This window comes from Centruroides vittatus, unplaced genomic scaffold, assembly GCF_030686945.1.
Source record: "Centruroides vittatus isolate TY-2023 unplaced genomic scaffold, ASM3068694v2 contig_120, whole genome shotgun sequence".
NCBI classification, from domain to species: Eukaryota; Metazoa; Arthropoda; class Arachnida; order Scorpiones; family Buthidae; genus Centruroides; species Centruroides vittatus.
Genome location: NW_027120768.1, coordinates 187,697 through 209,012, shown reverse-complemented (window position 1 = coordinate 209,012; position 21,316 = coordinate 187,697). Strand labels below are relative to the sequence as shown.

The 21,316-nt window shown below is 33.6% G+C and overlaps 2 protein-coding genes across 8 annotated transcripts in view; one reads left to right on the top strand and one right to left on the bottom strand.

Moving 5' to 3' along the window:
- Nucleotides 1–10,457, top strand: part of LOC136984350 (uncharacterized) — a 147,866-nt gene extending 137,409 nt beyond the window's left edge. For all 7 annotated transcript variants that reach the window (XM_067281342.1, XM_067281301.1, XM_067281326.1 and 4 more), the window contains 2 exons: nt 4,663–7,233; nt 9,894–10,457. In XM_067281342.1, coding sequence (XP_067137443.1) covers nt 4,775–7,233; nt 9,894–10,101 — 2,667 coding nt within the window. In that variant the 5' untranslated portion in view covers nt 4,663–4,774 and the 3' untranslated portion in view covers nt 10,102–10,457. The remainder of the gene's footprint in view (nt 1–4,662; nt 7,234–9,893) is intronic.
- Nucleotides 10,458–12,672: 2,215 nt separating this feature from the next.
- LOC136984397 (ATPase family gene 2 protein homolog B-like) overlaps nt 12,673–21,316 on the bottom strand; it is a 50,774-nt gene continuing 42,130 nt past the window's right edge. The window contains exons 7-10 of the mRNA XM_067281366.1: nt 18,517–18,651; nt 18,334–18,456; nt 18,065–18,264; nt 12,673–12,925 (exon numbers count right to left, since the gene is read on the bottom strand). Of these exons, the coding sequence (XP_067137467.1) occupies nt 18,082–18,264; nt 18,334–18,456; nt 18,517–18,651 (441 nt within the window). The 3' untranslated portion in view covers nt 12,673–12,925; nt 18,065–18,081. The remainder of the gene's footprint in view (nt 12,926–18,064; nt 18,265–18,333; nt 18,457–18,516; nt 18,652–21,316) is intronic.

Below are 21,316 nucleotides of genomic sequence, written 5' to 3'. Positions count from 1 at the left end.
TCCAAATATTATTATGTTGTTATCGAAGAATTGCTAAAAGGTTTTTTAACAACAACTACGACCGGGTTAAATTTAATTTTCTGGAAATTACGGAGAAATTGGGATTAACTTTCACTTTATTTCCATGCAATCTTAGGTTATTAATTTGGTTAGTTGCCGTCGTAAAATGGAATAGCCGAAGCATGACCGAAGAGATTGTTATAAAATGAAGAATTAAGAAAAGTGGAGATAACATGCAAAAGTATGAAAAGCGGAGAGGGGGGAAAAAAAGACTGTCATCAGTTGATTGATGAGTAGTCACGCTTCTCTTAAAGGATATCTACAGGTTGCGCCTGTAAATTAGAAGTTAAAAGTTGGTCAGAATTATGGCATGGGAAATGGTAAGCAAAAGATTAACAGAATTTCATTTATTTTCATCCCAAATGAATTTTGAAAGGATTACAATCTTTGTATTGTACTAAAAAAAGGAGGAGGAAAAAAGAAGAGCAAAAATGATGGTCTAAAAACATTAATCTTGTTTTGTATAGGAAAAGAGGGGAAAAAATTTTCTTGCACATTCGTCGACATCTTCGGCATTTTTTCAATAACAATATTACTTTGTTGTGGATATAATAAAACATCACAGTGGAATTTCAATTGTCAGGGATGTAGGAAAAAAAAATCAATTTTAAAACCATTCTAGAGAGAGACTGTATAAAAGGGTTCCTTTGCCATCAAAAATAAAGAATTCTGTGGATTCCAGAATTAGTGAGCTTTTACAATCAATTTATACTAGAAGAAACCATTCAACGATCATATATTTTTTCCCCTTTGTCCTTGAAAAACAATGGGCTTGACTACTCAACTGTGTAAAAATTCCTGTCAGAATTATCAATAAAATTTTTGAATTTAATAAATAAAATATTTAAAAAATGAATAATACAAATGTTATCAAAACAAGGCTAACACTTTGTCTCGGGTTCTGGTAATACGATACAAACGGCGATACAAAAATGAGACCGCGAGTGCTTCAACAGAACATATTACAATAGCAATATAGTTTGCCAAGCACCCAAAGCATTTAAAAGCTGTATGGCAATATGCTATGAATATACAATACTGTGTCTGCTCAACAATAGAGAAACACCTGCAATTATATTGATTTATCTGACAGTTTTTGACGGAAAGCAGTATTCATGCAGTTGATTAAAAATTGATAGAACGAACGGCTCTTAATCCAAATAAAATACCTTTGAGTAGCTCATAGTTTAATAATAAGCTTTAATAATGTAATGTTCTCATAAATTTATATGTTGCATAAATGAACTCTTCCTCTCCCTTGTGCTATTTTGCTTTGTAGATTTTTCAAAATTTTACTCATTATGGACTTTAAAGTTTATTAAAGACATAGAAATAAGTTGTATAATACACCCAATTTTTTATAGGCAGTTTTTTTCTCATTTTCTAGAGATTCTTCATTAATTTTTTAATTGGCACATGGCAATAAATACAATTTATTGAATTTGTATGTAACCTAATAGCTCAGTCATGGTTACACTGTACTCATCTGTTCTGATAATGTTATTTTGTTACTTTAATTCTTCACATTTGTACATTCAGTTTGTAATATGGCAATTTCCTGTTCTTAGTACATTTAATCAGTTGAATAATCTTACTGTCTTTCTCCAATTTCATAATATTGTGCCTTGTTGTCGATTAAGATAATATTAATATATTTTAAACTACAGTTTTAGTTTTTATGCAAATTACACTTGAACATCAAAACAAACCTTGAGATTTTTAAGCAACATTCAAGAAGTCTAAATTTGTGTTTAATTGTATAATTTTTGAGGTTATAGACTGCAATACTCTACTTAACAGTTATCCGATTTGATTTTCAACTTACATTTAATTTTTTTTTTTTTTTTTTTTTTTAGTTTAGAGCTAGAATTGGCATTTATTATCATTATGATAACACTTTATAATTGTTACACAATTAGAAGTATTTGTTTGAAGAATGTCATAGAATTGACGTAAGGTTGTCTATTTATAGGACGGTGCAATAATTAAGCCACTCTCCTCGTAATTTATTATTAATGGAGGAAATTTTGTATCTAGTGCCGTGACAAATGTTTTCTCCCACACTGTTAATGTACGGTATTTTCGAACTAGTTCACAGCTCACACGTGATGATTAATTAGCTTTGATATGGGTAGGTTGGTGACCTAACTCACTCAAACTGCTATAACTATTTAATAGATTTAATAAAATTTTAAACTAAAATGAATAACTTTCAAAGATGGATTTGGAAGACGAATGATTTTCTTTAGCAGTTTAATTATGAAGGAAGACATTTTTGAATTTTAAAATTATGCTTTACTATGCATTTTATTATTGCTCGGATGATGGCTAATCGCCATTCAGATGTAATTTAATTATAGATTTAGGAAACCGTTTTACCTTTTCAAGTTTAAAAATAGCATAAAGTATGCAGATTATGAGTAATTATTTAACTTTTTGAGATAATTAAGCAACATTCTGAAGTGTAAATTGTGCAGCGAACTCAAAATGGTACCTTCTTCCATTTATATGCCATACAAGTTGACAGAGTCGTCCGTTAATATAAATGATTGATGTTCTCTAGAGTGATTGTTTAGATTGAGTCTGGATGTTAAATTTGTTTGGTGATTAAGGGTTATTTTATTTGAATGTGTCATTTTCTCTTAATTATGTTATCAAATTCTGATTTATAATAAAGTTTGAATGATGATTAATGAATTTCGAGAAAGCTTAAATTGTGGATTAGTTTATCCAATACGTTTATTGATATAAATAAATGATTCATTTGGCTTAATTCTCTGTTTTAGAACTCGAGCAATTTCAGGCCAACAGGGGCAGAAACTTGAAACGACCATCAATACTGCAGCAAAAAGATAACCTTGTTATTATCCAAGAAATAAATTTGACGGGCAGAAAATAATGAAATTGTCACTTAATAAGTAATTAAAGTGTTTTTCGAGTCAACATTCTTGTTCGGTAATGTCAAACTGGAGTATTAATGTACTGGTAATCAACCAAATATGAGGTTTGAAATCAATTATTGAAGCTCCAAAAAGCTTTGCTAATTGATTTCAAACTTCATGCAACTGTAGTGTAGTGATTACAAGGCAATTACTACACTACTGTATAAGTAAGGCTATTTTATAGTCTTACTTTATTATTTTATGTAACTTAAAAAATTATTTTTATGCTAATTGCAGGGTGTCCAACTTAATTAGACTTTGTTGAATTGTTTTATATATATATATATATATCCTTATTTGTTTTTGGTCTATTTTGAAAACTGTCATCTAGTATTGATATTTAATATTTACTTCCTACAATTGTGTACCACTGATTAACTAGGTACAGTAGAGCATCGATTATCCGACTTAATTGGGGACTGGGGTTGGAAAAATTTAACAAAAATAATATTAAAGTAGCCAAGACATAACCAAATATTGTAGCGCCACATCACTAGCGGACATTTGAATTTGCCGACTAGAACGCGGTCGGTTAACCGATAAGTCGGTTAATCGGGGTCGGATAATCGATGCTCTACTGTACTCTTAATGTTGTATGCTGCTTATATTTTAGTACTTTAAGTGAATTTATGAGCTAATTTCCTGGTTTTTTTTTTCTTTTAAAAATGTGCCATTTTCTTTAACCTTGAAAAACATATTCCCCATCCTCTTCACACATTCTAGAATGTGTGAATATTTGTATTTTTTTTTTTTTTTCTGTCTTATATGTCTATCTCAACCATTTATAGGCTTGAAAATTAGAAGCTGTAATAAAGTATACTATTCCAATGAGCTGATGTATCTGTTTCAAAGTTATGATAAAATTACACATAGTTTTTCCCAATTAATGGAAAGAAAATGCTTTTGGGAAGCTCGATAGGTGTAGCATAACTGTCGATGAATATTTTCCGCTTATTTAGAATTTTGTGCAAAACTGTTCTGGAGCTTGTCAGGCATTAAAACACAAGATAAAAGGATCTTAAGTCCAAAACTGCAACAAGCATAGCAAGAAATAATAAATAAGATAAGATTGCATTAAGTAATAACAATTTCCAATTATGTTTGATATATATGTATGTAAACAAGTTTTCAGAAATTTTCTATTTATGAAGATATAGAGTTATTGCTTTATTTGAGTTTAGAAACAGGATATTTTTGTTAAGCTTAAAATGTTTCTAATGTGATTTGTAGAGGATTTTAAAGTGCATGATTGACATTTGTTTATTAATGCAGGAAAAAATTTTCAATCTGCCGGTAGTAGTATATGTAAATCGATATTAATCGTCTTGTTTTCTGTTTGGAAAGATTTGTTTAATCAAAATTTGTAATTCTCGTAAATCCCCTGACACGGAAAGAGTATTAAAAAATTCCTATTAATTTATTCAACAGATTCGTGTTGTTTCCCCCTCAGAAATTTTTACTTTTCCATGCTTTTTTTTTATTGTAACATTATATAATTATTTTTTCTAAGTTTTTAATTACATTGAAATGAAAAATTTTAGAAATCCTTTTTTTTATTATGTTTTTTCATCTAATTTTATTTAAGAAATAAGAATTTAAGCCACTTTTCATTATATAAGAATCAAATTATAACTATTTTTTGTTTTGTTTGTTTTTACAGATGATGTCAAAATGTAAACAGATTTTGTAATTTGAACTGAAGTTATGGAAGTGCAATGCCTTGTATCCAAAGTGTTTGCTACCCATATAATCTCTATTAACATGGGACTAGTATGGCAGATCTGTCTGTATCTGTAAATTGTGTCCAGCATAAAACAAAAGAAGAATCTGGTGTAAAAGTAAAACAAGAACGTAAAGATGACAATGAATACAATTTGCAGAAGAAATGCAGCAGTGGCAGTAGCGGCACAACCACTCGTCCAGTTCCTCGAACCCCTGTCCATTCCCAGTCTCAGGCCAGAAATACCTCGGTGGCGAAACTCCTCCATTCCAGTCCTCCCCAAGAAACGCATCCTCCGCCCATCGACGCCGCCAGTATTCGAGGAGCATTCGGATGGACTACCATCAACAGCGTCAATTTACCATTCATTCTTCGGGGAGAAGAGAGGTTTCTGGCCGTACGAATGGTGGAGAGTAAAATCATCAACAGGTATGCGGACAGCTTGCCGTGGATGGTCTTCACTTGCACGAACATCAGGAGTTACTACATCACCGAAAATGAGGCTAAATTATTAAACGAGATAAATGGTCATCATTGTGAATTTCAGTTTGGATATCGATCTTTTACCACCAGAGACGTAGTGGTCCGACTGCAGGACACGTGCATGTTTTACGAGTTCTTAGAGACGTGCCGGAATAAGTTATTTCCATCAAACAACAATCAATCATATAAAGACAAGTGTGGATTTGTCATATTGAATAAATCCCTAATTCCATATCTCCGCAAAGGCACGAAGAGATACGTGCCCCTGATATCTGTCCAACAAGAAATTCCAGTTTCGCTAACAGAAAGCATGACGATAAGTGAGTGGGATTTATCCTATTTACGATTTCTGTGTAATGTCACAGGTATGGATTTAAGGAAGTTCAAGCAAGGAGGATCACTTTCTTGCTTGGAGGATTTGTGCAAAGATGTTCTCAGAGAAACAGAGCTTCAGGAATGGTGGCCTGATTCAGGACAGTTGTTATATATCAAAAATGGAAAGGCACCATTTACACAGTGGGAAAGATTTCTCCGATCTTCAGATATAGCGCAACCGTTTGTTCATCAACAGTCTTTGTACAGAAATGAAGTGGAACTGCAAAAACTCAGGGAAAAGGGCAATTTACAGCACCACTTCTACACTAATACTGATAATATGTGTGAAAGAAATAGTAATGATGTACTTTCACAGCAGGCAATACAGAGAAATTTTGATTCTGTACTTTCATCACAAAGGATGCATATATCCTCATTACCATCTGGAAATTTAGGATGGGGTCAACCGAAAGAAGATGAACCCATCATGTTTGCACCTCTCGTTAATGGACAGTTTGCCGCACTTCCTGCAAGTGGTTACTTCCCACCGTCAACTCATAATTCGTCACAAGTAGATTCCAGGCAATCTGGAATAAATACTTCGATGGTTCCCATTTCATTATCACATTCCGGATTATTGAGAGATTCAGATACACACCATGCGTCAGGTGGTATTGGTAATGAGGGAGAGAGACTCGTATCGCCCATAAGAGATAAATCTTTTCCGCCTCCGCCTCCTTTAGTGAGATTAGGAGACAAATCAATTGAAGATCAGGTAGGGAACAATGAACATGGCAATGGTATTGAACAGTGTGCTTTATCCTCGCAACATCATATTGGTCCTCCTCCACCTCTCCATCCAAATAGACTGGCTAGTATTAACCAACAAAACTCTTCTGTACATACAAATCATTCTGGTAACAATGAACAAGCAGTACCTTTAATTGTTGGTGTACACAGTCTAACAGAAAATGTATCGGATGCAAAAAGAAATGGAGGTGCTGGAAGTCTTCCAGAATCTGTCATGGGTATGGATGATAACAGAGATTCTACATCTCAACTTTCCACAACAGACTTAGATGCTGCAGCAGCTAATGTGTTGGCCAGGGCCATGAAACCGAAAGAACCAGTAAAAGAATCCACTCAGAAAGATTTCCACTTGCGAGCACTCCTAGCAAAAGACGACAGGCTATCTGACAGGTATGTCAGCAGCCCGAGAATGCATTTCACCGTGGGTCCACCACCACACTATCCCACTCCGCCTCAGTCTTCCCCTTTACAACCTTTGACTGTTCAGGTACCGATGGCTTCGACAAGTACTTTATTTTCTGCATCAAGCAGTTTAAACGAAGTATTAACGCCGAGAACTCAAGACATCATCGACCTGTGTAGTCCACCGCCGTCTCCCGACTCTAGAGTTTTGGGCAGTCCTAATAAAGTGCAGCAATCTCCTCATCCTGTTCATCAGTTAAGTAGTTTCAACTCATTCCCACAGGGAATGGAAATTGCAGAAAGGCCGCCCCACCATATTCAAATGGTGGATGTGGAAGGAATGCATATTCTGGCTGTAAATATCGAACCACATGTATACAATTCTCAATTGGTTACATCCGTCACTAATGTCGTTACAAAACTGTTTCCTCCCGTATCTGTTCAATCGTTTGTTTTTGTCCTACAGAGTGTTCTGGGAGTCAGATTATATGAATGCAGCAGGTAAGTAAACATTAACTTTTATATTCTTATTTGGTAATTTTCATTTTTCCGAACAGAAACTGAAAATAATCTCTATCTGTATCTTAAACAAAATTTTGTTTAAGTGTTGATTTCTTAAATATAGAATAAATTGATTTTATATTTAAGAACACGATGGTGCACACCACATGACTTCCTTCTGTAGGTTGCAGTTTTAAACTGACCTTTTGTGTTAATGCATGGTGTATTATTAATTCTTAAAGATTCCAATCTTTTTCTCAGTTACAGAAACACCTTACCAAGTCAGATTTGGATAAAAGCTTATCACTTGTTGACCAATATTTCTTTCTCGGATTTTTCGGTAGCTGGATAAATAAATCTTGTCATCTCCGAGAAAGTCGTGGAGGGAGATGCTGCTGAAGCATATTGGGATATTTGCTTAAAAGCTTTAATTCAATTAAGTTTTATGGATTTGTAGCTGAGTTTGAATGGAAAATGTGTAAACAGGATGCAAATTATCCACTTTGCATTCTTTTCCTTTACTTTTCAAAATTCATAATCTCATTCCACAGTTTTATTTGATAGAGTTTGTAAAGCTTGCGAATTGTCCGGAGACTTATTTGGAATTTTATTTCTGCAGGAAAAAATTAATATTTTCCAATAAAATGCAAATGTTTTAAAATTAACTTAACCTTCAAAACAGACAACGAATTTAAATAAAGTGTAAAGAAACGTGGTTATAATTTTGTTTGAGGGCAAGTCTGTGCTCTTCTGCAAGCATATATAAGCACAAGTGAAGAGCATTTGTTGTATTTGTATTGTGACTTAACAGTTTCTATACTTCATATTATCAAATCTGTGTGTGCATATCTTCTGCTGCCGAAAATATTGAATAAATAGCGCAGTAACTTAATTAGCATTTCGCAGAGCATTAATAAGGTAGACACTTCAAATAGTAATTAGGATCATCATTGGAGCAGGGCGCACAAATTAATTACTCATTATGTTTCGCTACAGTTGGCTGTTCATAATTTATTCCATTCACGTGACTTCCAAATGACAGAATAACTTATTTAATGCTAAATATCGATGTAATACTTTGGGCTCAAATAATTCATTAAATGAATTTATCCACATGAAAAATTAAGAATTGCTTCTTGGTCTATATTTGTAAACTAAAATTAGTTTTTGCTGTAGAAATTCCATTGCATTTGGATGGCCGTCCTCGTGAAAACATTACCTGGAATATAAATTTTTGCATCATCTTTATTTCCAAATCAATTCAAGTTTTTATTGCCATGTTTATGAGAATAAATTCTCGAATGTTTCATTTCTCAAAAAGGTTTTTTCCACTGAATTGTTGTTGTTTTTATTGTTAAATTTTAAATGAATTCTGCTTGAAAAAACATTAAAATAGATAGAATTGTTTTATTCATTTTTAAAATGTAGTTATAGTAATTTGTATTGATCGGCAGTAATAAATCAATAGGTTCGTACGTGTAGAGTAATTACGTTCTGCTCGGCTGCAGAAGAAAGAAGCGATCATCGCCGTCCTTCTTTGACAATTATTGTTATTCTGTCATTTAAAGAATAACAACTCTGCTGACTTTTTTACACCCCGATTGATACAAAAAATATCTTTTAACACTTTGTATTTGTTTTGATATTAATGCAATACTTTATGCACTTGCTATCAGAAAATCACTTTTAATAAGGTAAACAAGACTACCTCTGCTCAACATAATTAACAAATATTGATTTATACCTTAATAGAAAATTAATAGCTGTCCGTTATTGTATTGCCCAGTTAGTGAATACGAAAGCATCATTTGCTAATTTGTGGTACATGCTCATTCCTCCTTGTCAAAAATAAAAGGTGCATATACAGTAGAGCATCGATTATCCGACTCAATTGGGAACTGGGGTTGGTCGGATAACTGAAAAGTATGAAAAAATACATTATTAGTATAGTATATTAGTATATCCCATGTAATTAGTATATCGCTGTTAACCTACTTTGCATTGAATTTTCATCGATGTTAAGCCTGACAAAATTTTTTTTAAATAATAATCGTCGCTATTGTATCGTTAAAAATTATTTCTTTATTTTGCACAAAATAAAGGAAAAAATTGAAAATTAAGCCTGGTTTAAAAACTGGCCTCCCTGTCATGGTTGAGCCAATGTTGCCAGCTACAACATGCAAACATTTAACAAAAATAATATTAAAGTAGCCAAGACATAGCCAAATATTGTAGCACCACATCACTAGCGGACACTTGAATTTGCCGACTAGAACGTGGTCAGTTAACCGATGTGATGGTTGATTGGGGGTCGGATAATCGATGCTCTACTGTAATAAGTGCATCTTTTCCAACAAAGTTAAGATGCTATAAATAGCATCTTCGAAGACAATCTGAGATATTTAGACACGTCGGGTTTTTGCCATAAACCACCGAGGAATTTTACACTCCAAGAATCATAAATCCGTCAACCTGGAAAGATGCCAATTCAAACCGAAATTTAATAATAACATTTTTTTGGGAGTGGGGCGCGAGGAATTACAATTTGACGTGTCAAATTTAGAATTCTATTCCCCCATAAACAAGGGAAGACATAAATTTTTGATTGTCATCATTCTTGGAAATGCATAGATTATTAATCTTTATCTTGTCTCTTCCAGGGTACAGCATCGCATTTTCATGAAACATGGCCACGTATGTATGGATAATGAAAGACTGGTTTCTGTGGTAGATCTGAAGGCATACATGCCCCAACTAAAGTACATGTTCAAACGTTACGAAAAGGGAAAGGATGATCCATGCAACAAGCAGGGAGAATCTGAAGAACCGGCAGCCAAGAGATGGTGCAACAACGGAAGAGAGAGCTAGTGTGGTTTAGTTTTTAAATCAGGAGGAACACGACTGCAACAGGACAATTTTTAGTTGAAAGCAGAATCTCATTAGCTTTCTGCATTGTTTGTTTCCTCATCTTGATGCCAAAGCCTTTACAAAAAATAAAAAAGAATAAAAGGTTCTTTGAAGTGTTTGGTCTATTTAAACCAATGTGAAAAAAGATAATGGAACAGTCTATTTTTCTTGTATTTTATCCCCATTCTGTTAACCACCGCATTTGATGTGTAAATAGGAACCACTTATAGTAGTGCAAAACTGCTATTACCTCTGTGAAGTGATTAAATGAAATTAAACAAGGTGGTTATATATATATATAAAAAAAAACCAAGAAAGTAGTTTCATTCTTTCTTTATTCAGACAGATTTTTTGGAACTTTAATTGTGGTTTTTATAGCTCGTGTATAAAATTGACGAACACCCGAGTTTACACAAACGTCATTACCGTCACATTTAAGATTCTACTCTACTGGATCAAGCTAACGAACTTTACGAGTCGCAAAATGGACAATTTTAAATATTTTATTTATTTTGAGTAAGTTGGATTTAATTTTTAAAAACTGTCATTGATTTCATTACAGAATTAGTTTATATAAGCATAACTGAGTAGTTAATAGACTCGATAAATCCAAAACAACTCAAATTACATGCAAATATATGCAAGAAAGTTTCTTAAGATTTGTGCCATAGTAAAAATCTTTTATAAATATGTTCTTATAAACATTTTTAGAGAAATTCTCCTTGAGCTTCAGAAAACAGAGCAAACTCTTTCAAGCACATTTTTGCTTACAGACATACAAAAACAAGCTTAACATACATCAACTCTAGAACATTTTAAGCAAAATTCAGTTTGTGCAAGTTTTTTTGTTATCAAATCAGAAACTTGATCTAGGTATAATACTAAAATGCCATCCAATTGGTCTTAGTATGGTTGCAAAACATGAATAGTAAGGAAAGAGGGCGAGAGAACAACATTGTTTGAGACAGGATATCATCATGCATAGAACCATCGAAAATACGGCAAAACCACTTTTGCTCAGAACCATTGGAAATCGCAAAGTAAGGGTTTACCATAGTAGAATAGGCACTTACTCTAACTTTGAAAAAAATTATCCTCTGTAACTACGTTTTCTTTCCACTGTAGGGAAATAACAATATCATAGGATCCAACTCTAACATTGGTAATACAAGGTAAGATATAGGGTGGGAGAAGACGACAATAGATACGTAAACTTGTTGTGTGTCTATTCAGAGGTTACATATAAGACTGATGCTCTTGGAAACATTATGCATTCAGTCCAGTCTCCAAATCTACCATTTGCACACATCAGATTTTTTCACATGGCATTTCCTATTGTTATAAAAATAAGATTAGATTATTTTTATCATCAAAGAACTGCCAAAATACACTTCATTGTAATTATAAAAATTAATCAAGAATTTAAATATGATAAATATGACTGTTTCTCTTCTTTACTAACAACAAAGTTTGTCTCAAAATACAAAATATAAACGTGGCATTATCAGCATCCTCCATTTTTCTCATTTTAGCTATCAAAAATGTTCCACAATAAAAAATAATATAGGCACACAAAAAGTGCCGGCATCTGCGGCTATAAAATTTACGATAGAGATAAGCCAAAATAGCCCTAAAGGACTGCGGCAGATAAACTAGTAGAGACGGATAAGACCCGTCACAGTCTGTTAAGAGTATTTCCAAATATGCTATATATAGTCTGGCCTCTCTGAAAAAGTAACAAATTTCATACCAATTACAATAAATACTGTATTTTGATTAATTTTTTTAGAATATCCAAATCATCAAACTCAGTTTATCTGAAAATTAGGGTGTGTCTTAGGATGTGAAGAATATTTTCCTCCTGAAAAGTCTACATGAAAAATACAGTAACTGTGATCATGTGTAATTTATTTAAATGGTGTCTTGTTTGAAATTGTGTTTTCGTGAAAATGGATAATGAAAATTATATTAGATTATTTTTCGTAGGTGACCGATATAAAAGACCGATACAATGGGGCTTAAAATCAAAGTGTTTACATTAAAACATTGGAAGACTGTCCAAATTTCACATTTGCTCATTACACTTAGTTGGATGTGTGCCGTGCAATCCAAGGTAATACTCAAATTCTTTCTATGCTCGCCGTGGCATACCCATTATCACTCCTGCAGCAGCCACAATTCTACAGCTCCTACTGATTACTTGTGTTGCACAATGATGAGTGATTCCAACTTTGTCAACTGCAAAACACAAAAACTTCTCTGCTGCAGGATGCCATTTTCATTTATGGCATCTCTGCAGCAATATATTCATTATTTTACTTCCTAGAGGTAGTAGATGACGAGACATCTGAATCGGAGACAAAGCTCTGATGGTTCAGAGTATACCGCATACTTCTCAGGTAATAATTACAATAATTTAAAATGGTAGCATTTGTTTTGGATAATACTCTGTATTTGATTTCTACAAGGAAGATGCTACTGAATTTTTTAATAATCACTTTATTGTTTGTCATTTTGAGTTTTCGGTAATCATTTTCACTTTTTGTAATTATAAATATCACAATGGCTATTGTATATACAAGCCATTAAAAGAATGATTGAGATGTGCCATCTAACATCTGTTTGAGCACAATAATTACATACCCATAGCAATTTCTGATTGACAATCTTCACAGCATTAAGATGTTCGTTGTCTTAACATAGAAGTGGATTTAGGTCAAGCGTCAGCAATGCAGAACCTTATTTTGAAGTTTGTATGTGGTGGAATCCGCTTACTGGAACTCATCTATAATAATAACAACAACAACCAGAGTAAGCAAATAAGACTATAATTAATGGAAATTATAATTTTACCAATTCTAACATTAAAACAATAAATCTCCAAGTTACATATCTAATTATTATTATTAATTAGTAGTAATTTATTTGATGTATAATTGATAGCTATTTAAATTACAGTATAACCTCTATTTTGAAATTCAGGGGACTAAACATTGTAGACTTCATAACATTCAGTTAGTATGAACCTCTCAATTGGAACATGATGTTTCTGCCACTTGGCAAATAATGATAGGCTGCATTACATTCTAAGACTCAAACAAGCAATAACTAACTAAAATTATAGCTATGTTTCATTCAAGATGGCATGGCACGGTGCCAAAAATAATATTAGTGAAAACATGTATCCTTAAAGGTGGTGTATTTCAGTGATTCTCAAAGTGGGGGTCGCTGAAAAATTGATGCCAGATCAAATTTTTTTTCAAATATTTTATAAATGTACTACGGATTCATGTTTAGAAATAATAGAAATAAAAAATATATAAAATAATTTTTACTTAAATAAATTGCACATATAAATAATAAAAACAATAAAAATATTTTAATACGAGCTAATATTCATAAATTTGTGCGCTATTGGGGAATCCCAGAGTTCCACTCTCGGCCTAAACTATGATAGAACAACATTGTCATTTGGAACGGTGTTAGCTAGCAGCGTTGCGTCTGTAGACAAGTCAAGTAGAAATACAATAGAGCGTCAATTATCTGAAAATCGACGAACCGAAAGCTTTTCAGTCAGCAAATTTAAATTTCCGTTAGTGCTGTGGCGCTGCAATATTTGGCTATGTCTATCTCCAATGTTATTTTAGTTGGTATGTGTTTTAACTGGCAGCACTGGAGTGACCATGAGAAGGTACTTAACCCCCTTGCTCCGGGATGTTTTCCTACATATAAAAATTTCAAAGGACCCCTGAAGAATAAGTGCAAAAGGGGATCGCGGACCAAAAAGTTTGAGAAACACTGGTGTATTTTAATGCAAGCTGTGTTTTAAAGTCATTTGTAAAAGAATCACTATGCATTTGTGTTCTTTACAAGATCATTTAACTTGTTGAAGTGACTCAAAAGTTCTGGTTAACAGTCAAACACGTTAGCACATTTTCTGGCACTGCCAGTGCATTCTCGGCGTGTGCTTTTGGTGGCAAGCTATAACCCACTTCTACATCATCTATTGCCTCTATTTCATTTCTCCTTTGATATTAATGACTTTCCAGGCTAATTCTTTCTCTGGGAATCATGCAGGTTGCCAACTCATCATCAATTTGGATGCAGTTTCTAAAATCAGATTGAAGAGTTAATGCTTCCCGTAGAGTCGTCCATTCTTCTTCGGGATCTTCATGGATGTATCTCGCTCGTCTTCCATATCTATGCTATTTTTGATAAAACTGGCCTTCCTAAAGCAATTGGAAATCACTTTGGGTGAAACATTTTTCCAGGCATAAGCTACATCCCTTAGTGCTTCAAGAAAGTTCCATTTTGGAGGCAAGGTGTTCTTTTGCCTTTTAGATGACACACTAAATATTTTACTGGTCATCCTTGATAAGACTTTTTCAAGAGGTAAATTAGGCCCTGGTCTAGTGTTTGCTGGAAGATAGGGCAGCTTTGTTTTTTAGAAATGTAGCACAGCATGCCGTCTGTGTCTAATTTCACAAGCCAGTGTTGGAAGATTGTTTTGTGACTCGGGATGTGGCATTTGCAGCATAATCATGAGGAAAGTGTCGTGGCTTGTATGTTTTTGAGGCATTTGGGTTTTGCTGATCTGTCAATGACCAGAGGTCGAGGCTTTTCGGTCCTGTCCACTTTGCAGCACAACAAAACAGTTCAACAAAACCTTGCTTGACTTTCTCACAGAACACTTCCCCTTTCACAGCGAATGTCTCGTTAGGAAGCAGGCTATAAAACAATCCTTTTTCATCAGATAGAAATCTGTTTTGGATTCGTATGAATATTTGTTGACTTGTTTTCCAGTTTTCCACTGCCTACTCATTAACTGATGCCAATCCCTAGAGAAACAGTGTCATGTTTGCCTGTGGACCAAACACACAGTATCTTTAATGGAACCTCCAACAGCACTCTAACCTAGTTGCTCCCCAAAGCAAAAAAAGTGAGCAAGATTCACCTGTATGTCCTGCAGACAATAAGAAATGCCACAACGATGTCAGAATCAAGTTCGGTCTTTGTCCAGTTTGAATTCATGATGTCCTAAAAATGATGGTATGTACTACCTTCGTATTACATATTAACCAAACTGCTCTACATTAAGATCCCTATCTTTGCTCACGGGACCAGAAAATGTCCTTGCAATAAATGGGACTTTAACCTCTGTTATCCGATACCGGATGATAAATACTGTGCTATAATATGAGCAAATAATTACCTAGTGCTTTAAACTATAACACTGGTGTATTATAGCTATCAATTATCGACCACAAGTTGAGTTGGACTGGCTAGTAGTATGAAAAGATGGGTTAAAAATTTTGCCTAAGATAACTAGAATTCCAGCTATAATAAATATAATTGCAGATTACGATTCGTAGATGCAAACTGTTTTGAGCAATGTTAAGATGCAAGTCATCATATTTATAACATGAACATTAATTAAATAATCTAGCATCGTCCTCGTTAAAAACAAAGTTTAAATTCATTGAAAAAAGTGCTAACAACTAAGACATGCGAGAATTTTTAATATTTTAAATCCAAAAAGTACATTTCATATGATGCTAAGATGACAAGACAAATCTGACATTTGCTTTCAGATTAACTACAAGATGCTGTCAAACAAAAACATAAATATCAAAGTTTTTAATGTCTTGCATGCGAGCCCATTATTTTAGGAACGTAGTTCCAAACAAGCCAATATGGTAATCGAATTTGCGTCAAACTTTCTCCGGTGTAGTTTTGTCAATCTGGCAACGGTACTTCGGCTTTTGTCGGCTAAGCAAAACACAAATACCAAATTTTTCAAAATAGGATCTGGTCTCTCTTGTTACTTGTCAAAGAAGAAAAGATTTGTTATTGTAGAAAGTGCATCCAGGCCGGCAAAGGAGAAATGTTTGTTTAGAAACCATTATGCTTCTGTATGAATCAATAAGGTGAAGCCACGTCTTGCTGTAAAACAAGACGGTTTTCTTTCGTCGGCCACTCTACCAACGAGTCAAAGTAGACGATGTCCTTTGCAACGGTTTTAGAAACGTAAAACAAATTTGATTACCATGATGATGTGCGCAAGATCAAACGCTGCAAGATTTGTGCAGAGATATACAGACTATATAATTTACTAACAGATTGATAATTTAGATCCATAATATATATACAGAATTATTTGACATTTGTCATCGAGATCTCTAGAATTCCATTTTTATCATGCCATAGAAACGTTGAGAATTTTAATAATCTTGACTCAAACAGAAGATTTTTAACTATCACATTTGGAATTTTGCCAACCAGTGCCAAAAAATATAAAACTACATAAAATTGGAATCATTTAATAAGATAAATTAAAAATTTGTCTGCAAGTATTTCACAATCTGCTCATTCTGTATTGATTTACTATTTAACAAATTGGAAGAAATATATCCTCGTGTACTAATGTAAGATCTCGCATGTCTGCGAAGCAATGTTTTCTGCACATTCCATTGTAACGAGTTAACAATATTCCAACGTTTCGCGTTAAAATGAATTGATTAAGTAACCGGATGCAACCAATCATTACAGAAGGATCTGACGAGTTCTTGTGCCACAGAAAGTAGCATTTCACACTTTTTGCTTTTAACTTTGTTTGTTGTTTAAAATTCAAAATAAATTACAGTAGAGTAAAAAAATTTTGATAATAAGGAAGTTAAACTTACCAAGATTGATCATCCAGATGATTTATTCAGGAATAGATATTTAACATTATTATTTATGCATAAAAAATATTTCCATTGCACTTGAAAGATAAGATGACATCTTTTTCTAAGGTATTTAATGTGAACATTTGTTTACATACTGTATAATGATGATCCATAAGTTGTAACTGTAACTGTAAGGGTGCCGACCGTATCAGAATTTCATGCCACGACAGCGGTAGCAGGTCAACTGACTGGTACTTTCAGTCAGAAAGATTACAGGAAGTCTAAACAAAGTCAGAATGATATCCATGACTTATAAAAGTTTTACAAACAAAACAACTTCAAATCAATGCATGCTTTTATTAGTTACTACAAATAGCCTATTTAGCTTCAGTTTTGCTATTGGTCCAGATAATCATAGTGTAAAATTGTTATTGGGCCAATAACTTATTATGAACATTTGACCAACGTAATGTAATGTAATGACTCAAAGAAGCCATGTTTCTATTTTGTGAAATTTTTGTTTAAAATTTGCAAAATTAAACATGCATTTGATTACTTTGACATTATTTTGTTGTCAGTGGAGGAGGAGTGTTATACAAAGCTGCCATTAACAAACAATGTTTGTCTCAAAAATAAATTGTAAGGGGAAACGTTAAAGAATTATGTTTCGACAGAAATGAACACCCGAGCGACCAATTCCTCAAAATTTTTCACAGATGGTCCCTCCTTTACCATCTGGCCAAACCCATGATAGGCACAAAAAAAAGTTTCCACTACTTGGGCACAAAGAGAGCCAGAGTTAGAACAGAGAACACATTTTCTTTGTAACTCTTTCCACCCTGTGGGTACATAATGAGCTTGCTAAAAACAAGTCCATTATGGGTTCAGCTGGGTGGTGAGGGACGGGACCCAACATATCTAGATGGACTACCCCAAAAACATCCTGGGGGTTTTTTTTTTGACATGACCGGATTCGATCCTGGGTCCTTTGAAATGATAGGTTGCCGCCATAATTCCGATAAGTCTTTTCCAGAATAGAATTTTATAAGTGTAAAATGTACACGGTTGACAAAATGATGAATATTTTTGAAATTGTTGCGCTTCAAACAAAAGTACTCTCCACACATACCAGCACCAAAATTTCTTTGGAAATTGAATATTTTATATAATTTGAAGTACGCCATTTTGATAATTAAGAAATATAGACTCAATCCAATGAAATTTAAAATAATTTAAACAATTCTACATAAAAATACCTTTGAATTGTCATAGATCAAAACTTTTCTCTCAAAATATCGACCAACCCGGCACGATCGTATCTTCTTGCCACTTTTCTAAATTCCTCCAATTGTTGTCGGTCAAGGGATGGCTTTGCATTTTGAACCGCTGTTAAAAAGTCATCCATCTGTACACTGGTCACTTCAAAACCATTCTTCCTAATGGCACCAAACAGAGCCTAAGATAATGAAATTCATGTATTTTAAATTTTCGACATATAAAAACTTGAATTTGCATTGCCACTCACCTCCCTACACAAATTTCCCAAATCTGCACCAGAAAACATTTCCGTTCTTGAAGCTATCTCTTTTAGATCGACCTCTTCCAGCGGCATTTTTTTGGTCAGGATTCTAAGAATGGATTCTCTGGCCTGTAATTATTATATAATTTACTAATCTGCATTTTGACAGCTTTAAACTACAGAATTCACCTTTTCGTCCGGCGGAGGAACACCCAGAATGACGTCAAATCGTCCGGGACGGAGGACTGCCTCGTCCAGCATGTCGGGTCGATTCGTGGCGGCCACCACGATCACTCGAGCGTTATTCCTTGCACCTAACTCTTCCTAAATTAAGAAGAAACAAAAATTAACAAGGTGTAAGATTTATCCACATCGTTCTTTTTTGAACATATTCCATGTGTTCAAAATCAAATAAATATTTCATTGTTGTTTCTCAACCAAAAGTTCACGACGTAACAATGAAAATGACAAAAACAAGTTGGAAATTTATTTTAATGGAAACATGGGAGGCAGGAGAGATTTTCCGGTTCAGCATCGATATTTTCTTAACTATGTATGCAATTATAATAGTTGTAGGTAAGTACAAATGACTATTATAATCATATACAGTAAAACCTGTATAAATTGGAATAACCTACGTTGGGCACGGCACATTCTAACAGAACATTCCGACGAGCACGTACAACAATGACACATAGTCGCATATTTTATGGAAATACAATTGTAAATGTAACATTCGACTCGACGATGCTTAAAATCCGAGACCGTGCAGGCCGACAAAACTAAGTAAATGTTGCATTTGCGGAACTGTTATCCGACGATACATTCTTCCCAGCGCGGCGCATTATCCAAAAGAAAATACTTTTCTGAGGAAAGCTGATATCTCATCGAAAAGTCCATTTCAATATACTCTATATTACAAAATCTGGCTCCCCTTAGTGAGAAAATCACTAAAAAGATTTTAAGAAAAAAGATTTTAAGAAATTTAAATAAGAATAAAATAAATAATTTCTTATTATATTAATGTTTGTGGCATTAGATTTGCACGTCGACCCTTTTTTTTAAATATTTAATTAATAAATAGATGATCCAGTTCTATCCAGTGCAAAATTTAAGTAGATGGTGGCTCCCTCTGTTGTTAAAAATATTTTTTAATGGAAATTAATTTATATATTTGCAGATACCTACATATGAAAATCATACAAAAGAAGTTCATTTTGTAAAAATTTCGAAAATTAGTATCACTTAACATACTTTATCTACATTTTAATTAAGAAAAAGTACAGTAGAACCTCGATTATCCAGACTAATTGGGGATGAAGGTAGTCCGGATAAGGAAAAATCCGGATAATCGAAAAATAATACTATACTATATTTAAATCGTGATCAAATTTTCAAGAAACAAACGTTTGTTTTGAATTTGGACGACTACTGACCAGCACTAACACTGCCTATTGTTTAAAGGCCCTCTGGTGGTGCAAGAAGATGGATTTTATAAAATAAAAAGCAGTTGAACTGTCAAATTTTTATTCATAAAAGTGCAAGCTATTTATCGTTTTATGACAAGTAAAATTTTTTCGTTGCGTTCACGGCTTTTAAGTAATGCATAAACTTTCGAGGCACGAGGCCGTAGGCGGTGGCCCACGTTGCCCGTGCCTTACGCCGCCCTTGGCCATAGAAATGATGTAATTTAAATATAAATTATTTAGAAATATGTATGTCAAGTTATATTTTTATTACAACGCAAAATGTATTAAAAAGTTTAGGATCACTGTGCCGGATGAGACATTGTTGGAACAAAAAAAGTTATGCATTCCATCATGTACATAAACAGTGTCGCAATTGCCAAGTGCAAATCAGCAAATTTGTAAAATTTTTGTTTATTTTGAACAATCCAGATAATCGAGGTTCTACTGTATTTAAATACAATTTGATAATGTGAAAATTTACATTTGCCCGACAACATCGATAATCCCAAGAATCTAATGTTATTTGTTTCTAGTCCCAAATATTCGTTTTTAATTTTACTACTGCAGACGGAGAATGTAACACCAGGTTATTTCATTTAAATCAAAAATGTATCTATAATTGTCCATATTTAGTTCAAGTCATTTTAACTTGGAAATAGCTAGACATTTTGCAGGTTTCTAAAGACCACACCACGATAATTGCCTTTAGAAACCTGCAAAATGTCCTGCTTTTAAATGCAAATTAAGACTTAATGTTAATTGCTTTTCTTATACAAATGAATGCTGCTATTTTAAGGAACAACAATACTGTTTTATTTAATTCACAAAGAATTAGGTTAAGTGGCAAGTAATATGGCGATAGAATGTTTACGAACACAACTTTAAACCACATGATTTTATGCCATGGAAATTTAATTATGGGTTCGAGTGTGCCTCTAGATAAAAAAGGTCGAAAAACACCGATTTAGAGGAATGTGCATCATTAAAGTATAAGGTACCGCATTCAGTCAAATTAAAATAAATCGATATTTTCTTTGTTTCTCTTCCCAATATTGAAACAAATCCATGTAACTGACTGACCGTAGATTTGACGCCGTTTGTCATTTTATATTACACTCTTTGCCAAAAAGTGGACAGAATTAGTCGGCAACGTTCAAGATGCCTAGTTTCTAGTTGTATTAGTAAAGCATGATTTACACTACATGCAAATAGCTATTGAATGATTTTGACATACAATTTAGAAAGTAGGGCTACAAATTAGTATTTAACTATCTAACTATATAAAAACTTCTCACCAGATTTCAACCAACTGATGATGAAGAGTGCAGCAAAATGAGATACCAGAATTTCACATAAAGATCGCAATATCAAATTTTCTTTCCCACTCCTTCGATCACTTCAAATTTGTAAGCATTCCACACTTAGATGCCATCAAAACATAGTTAGACCCTGTCCTCTAAATGCAAATGTAACTCAAAGTGTGGAAACAGCTGACAATTTTGCCCACGTCTCAGGAAATT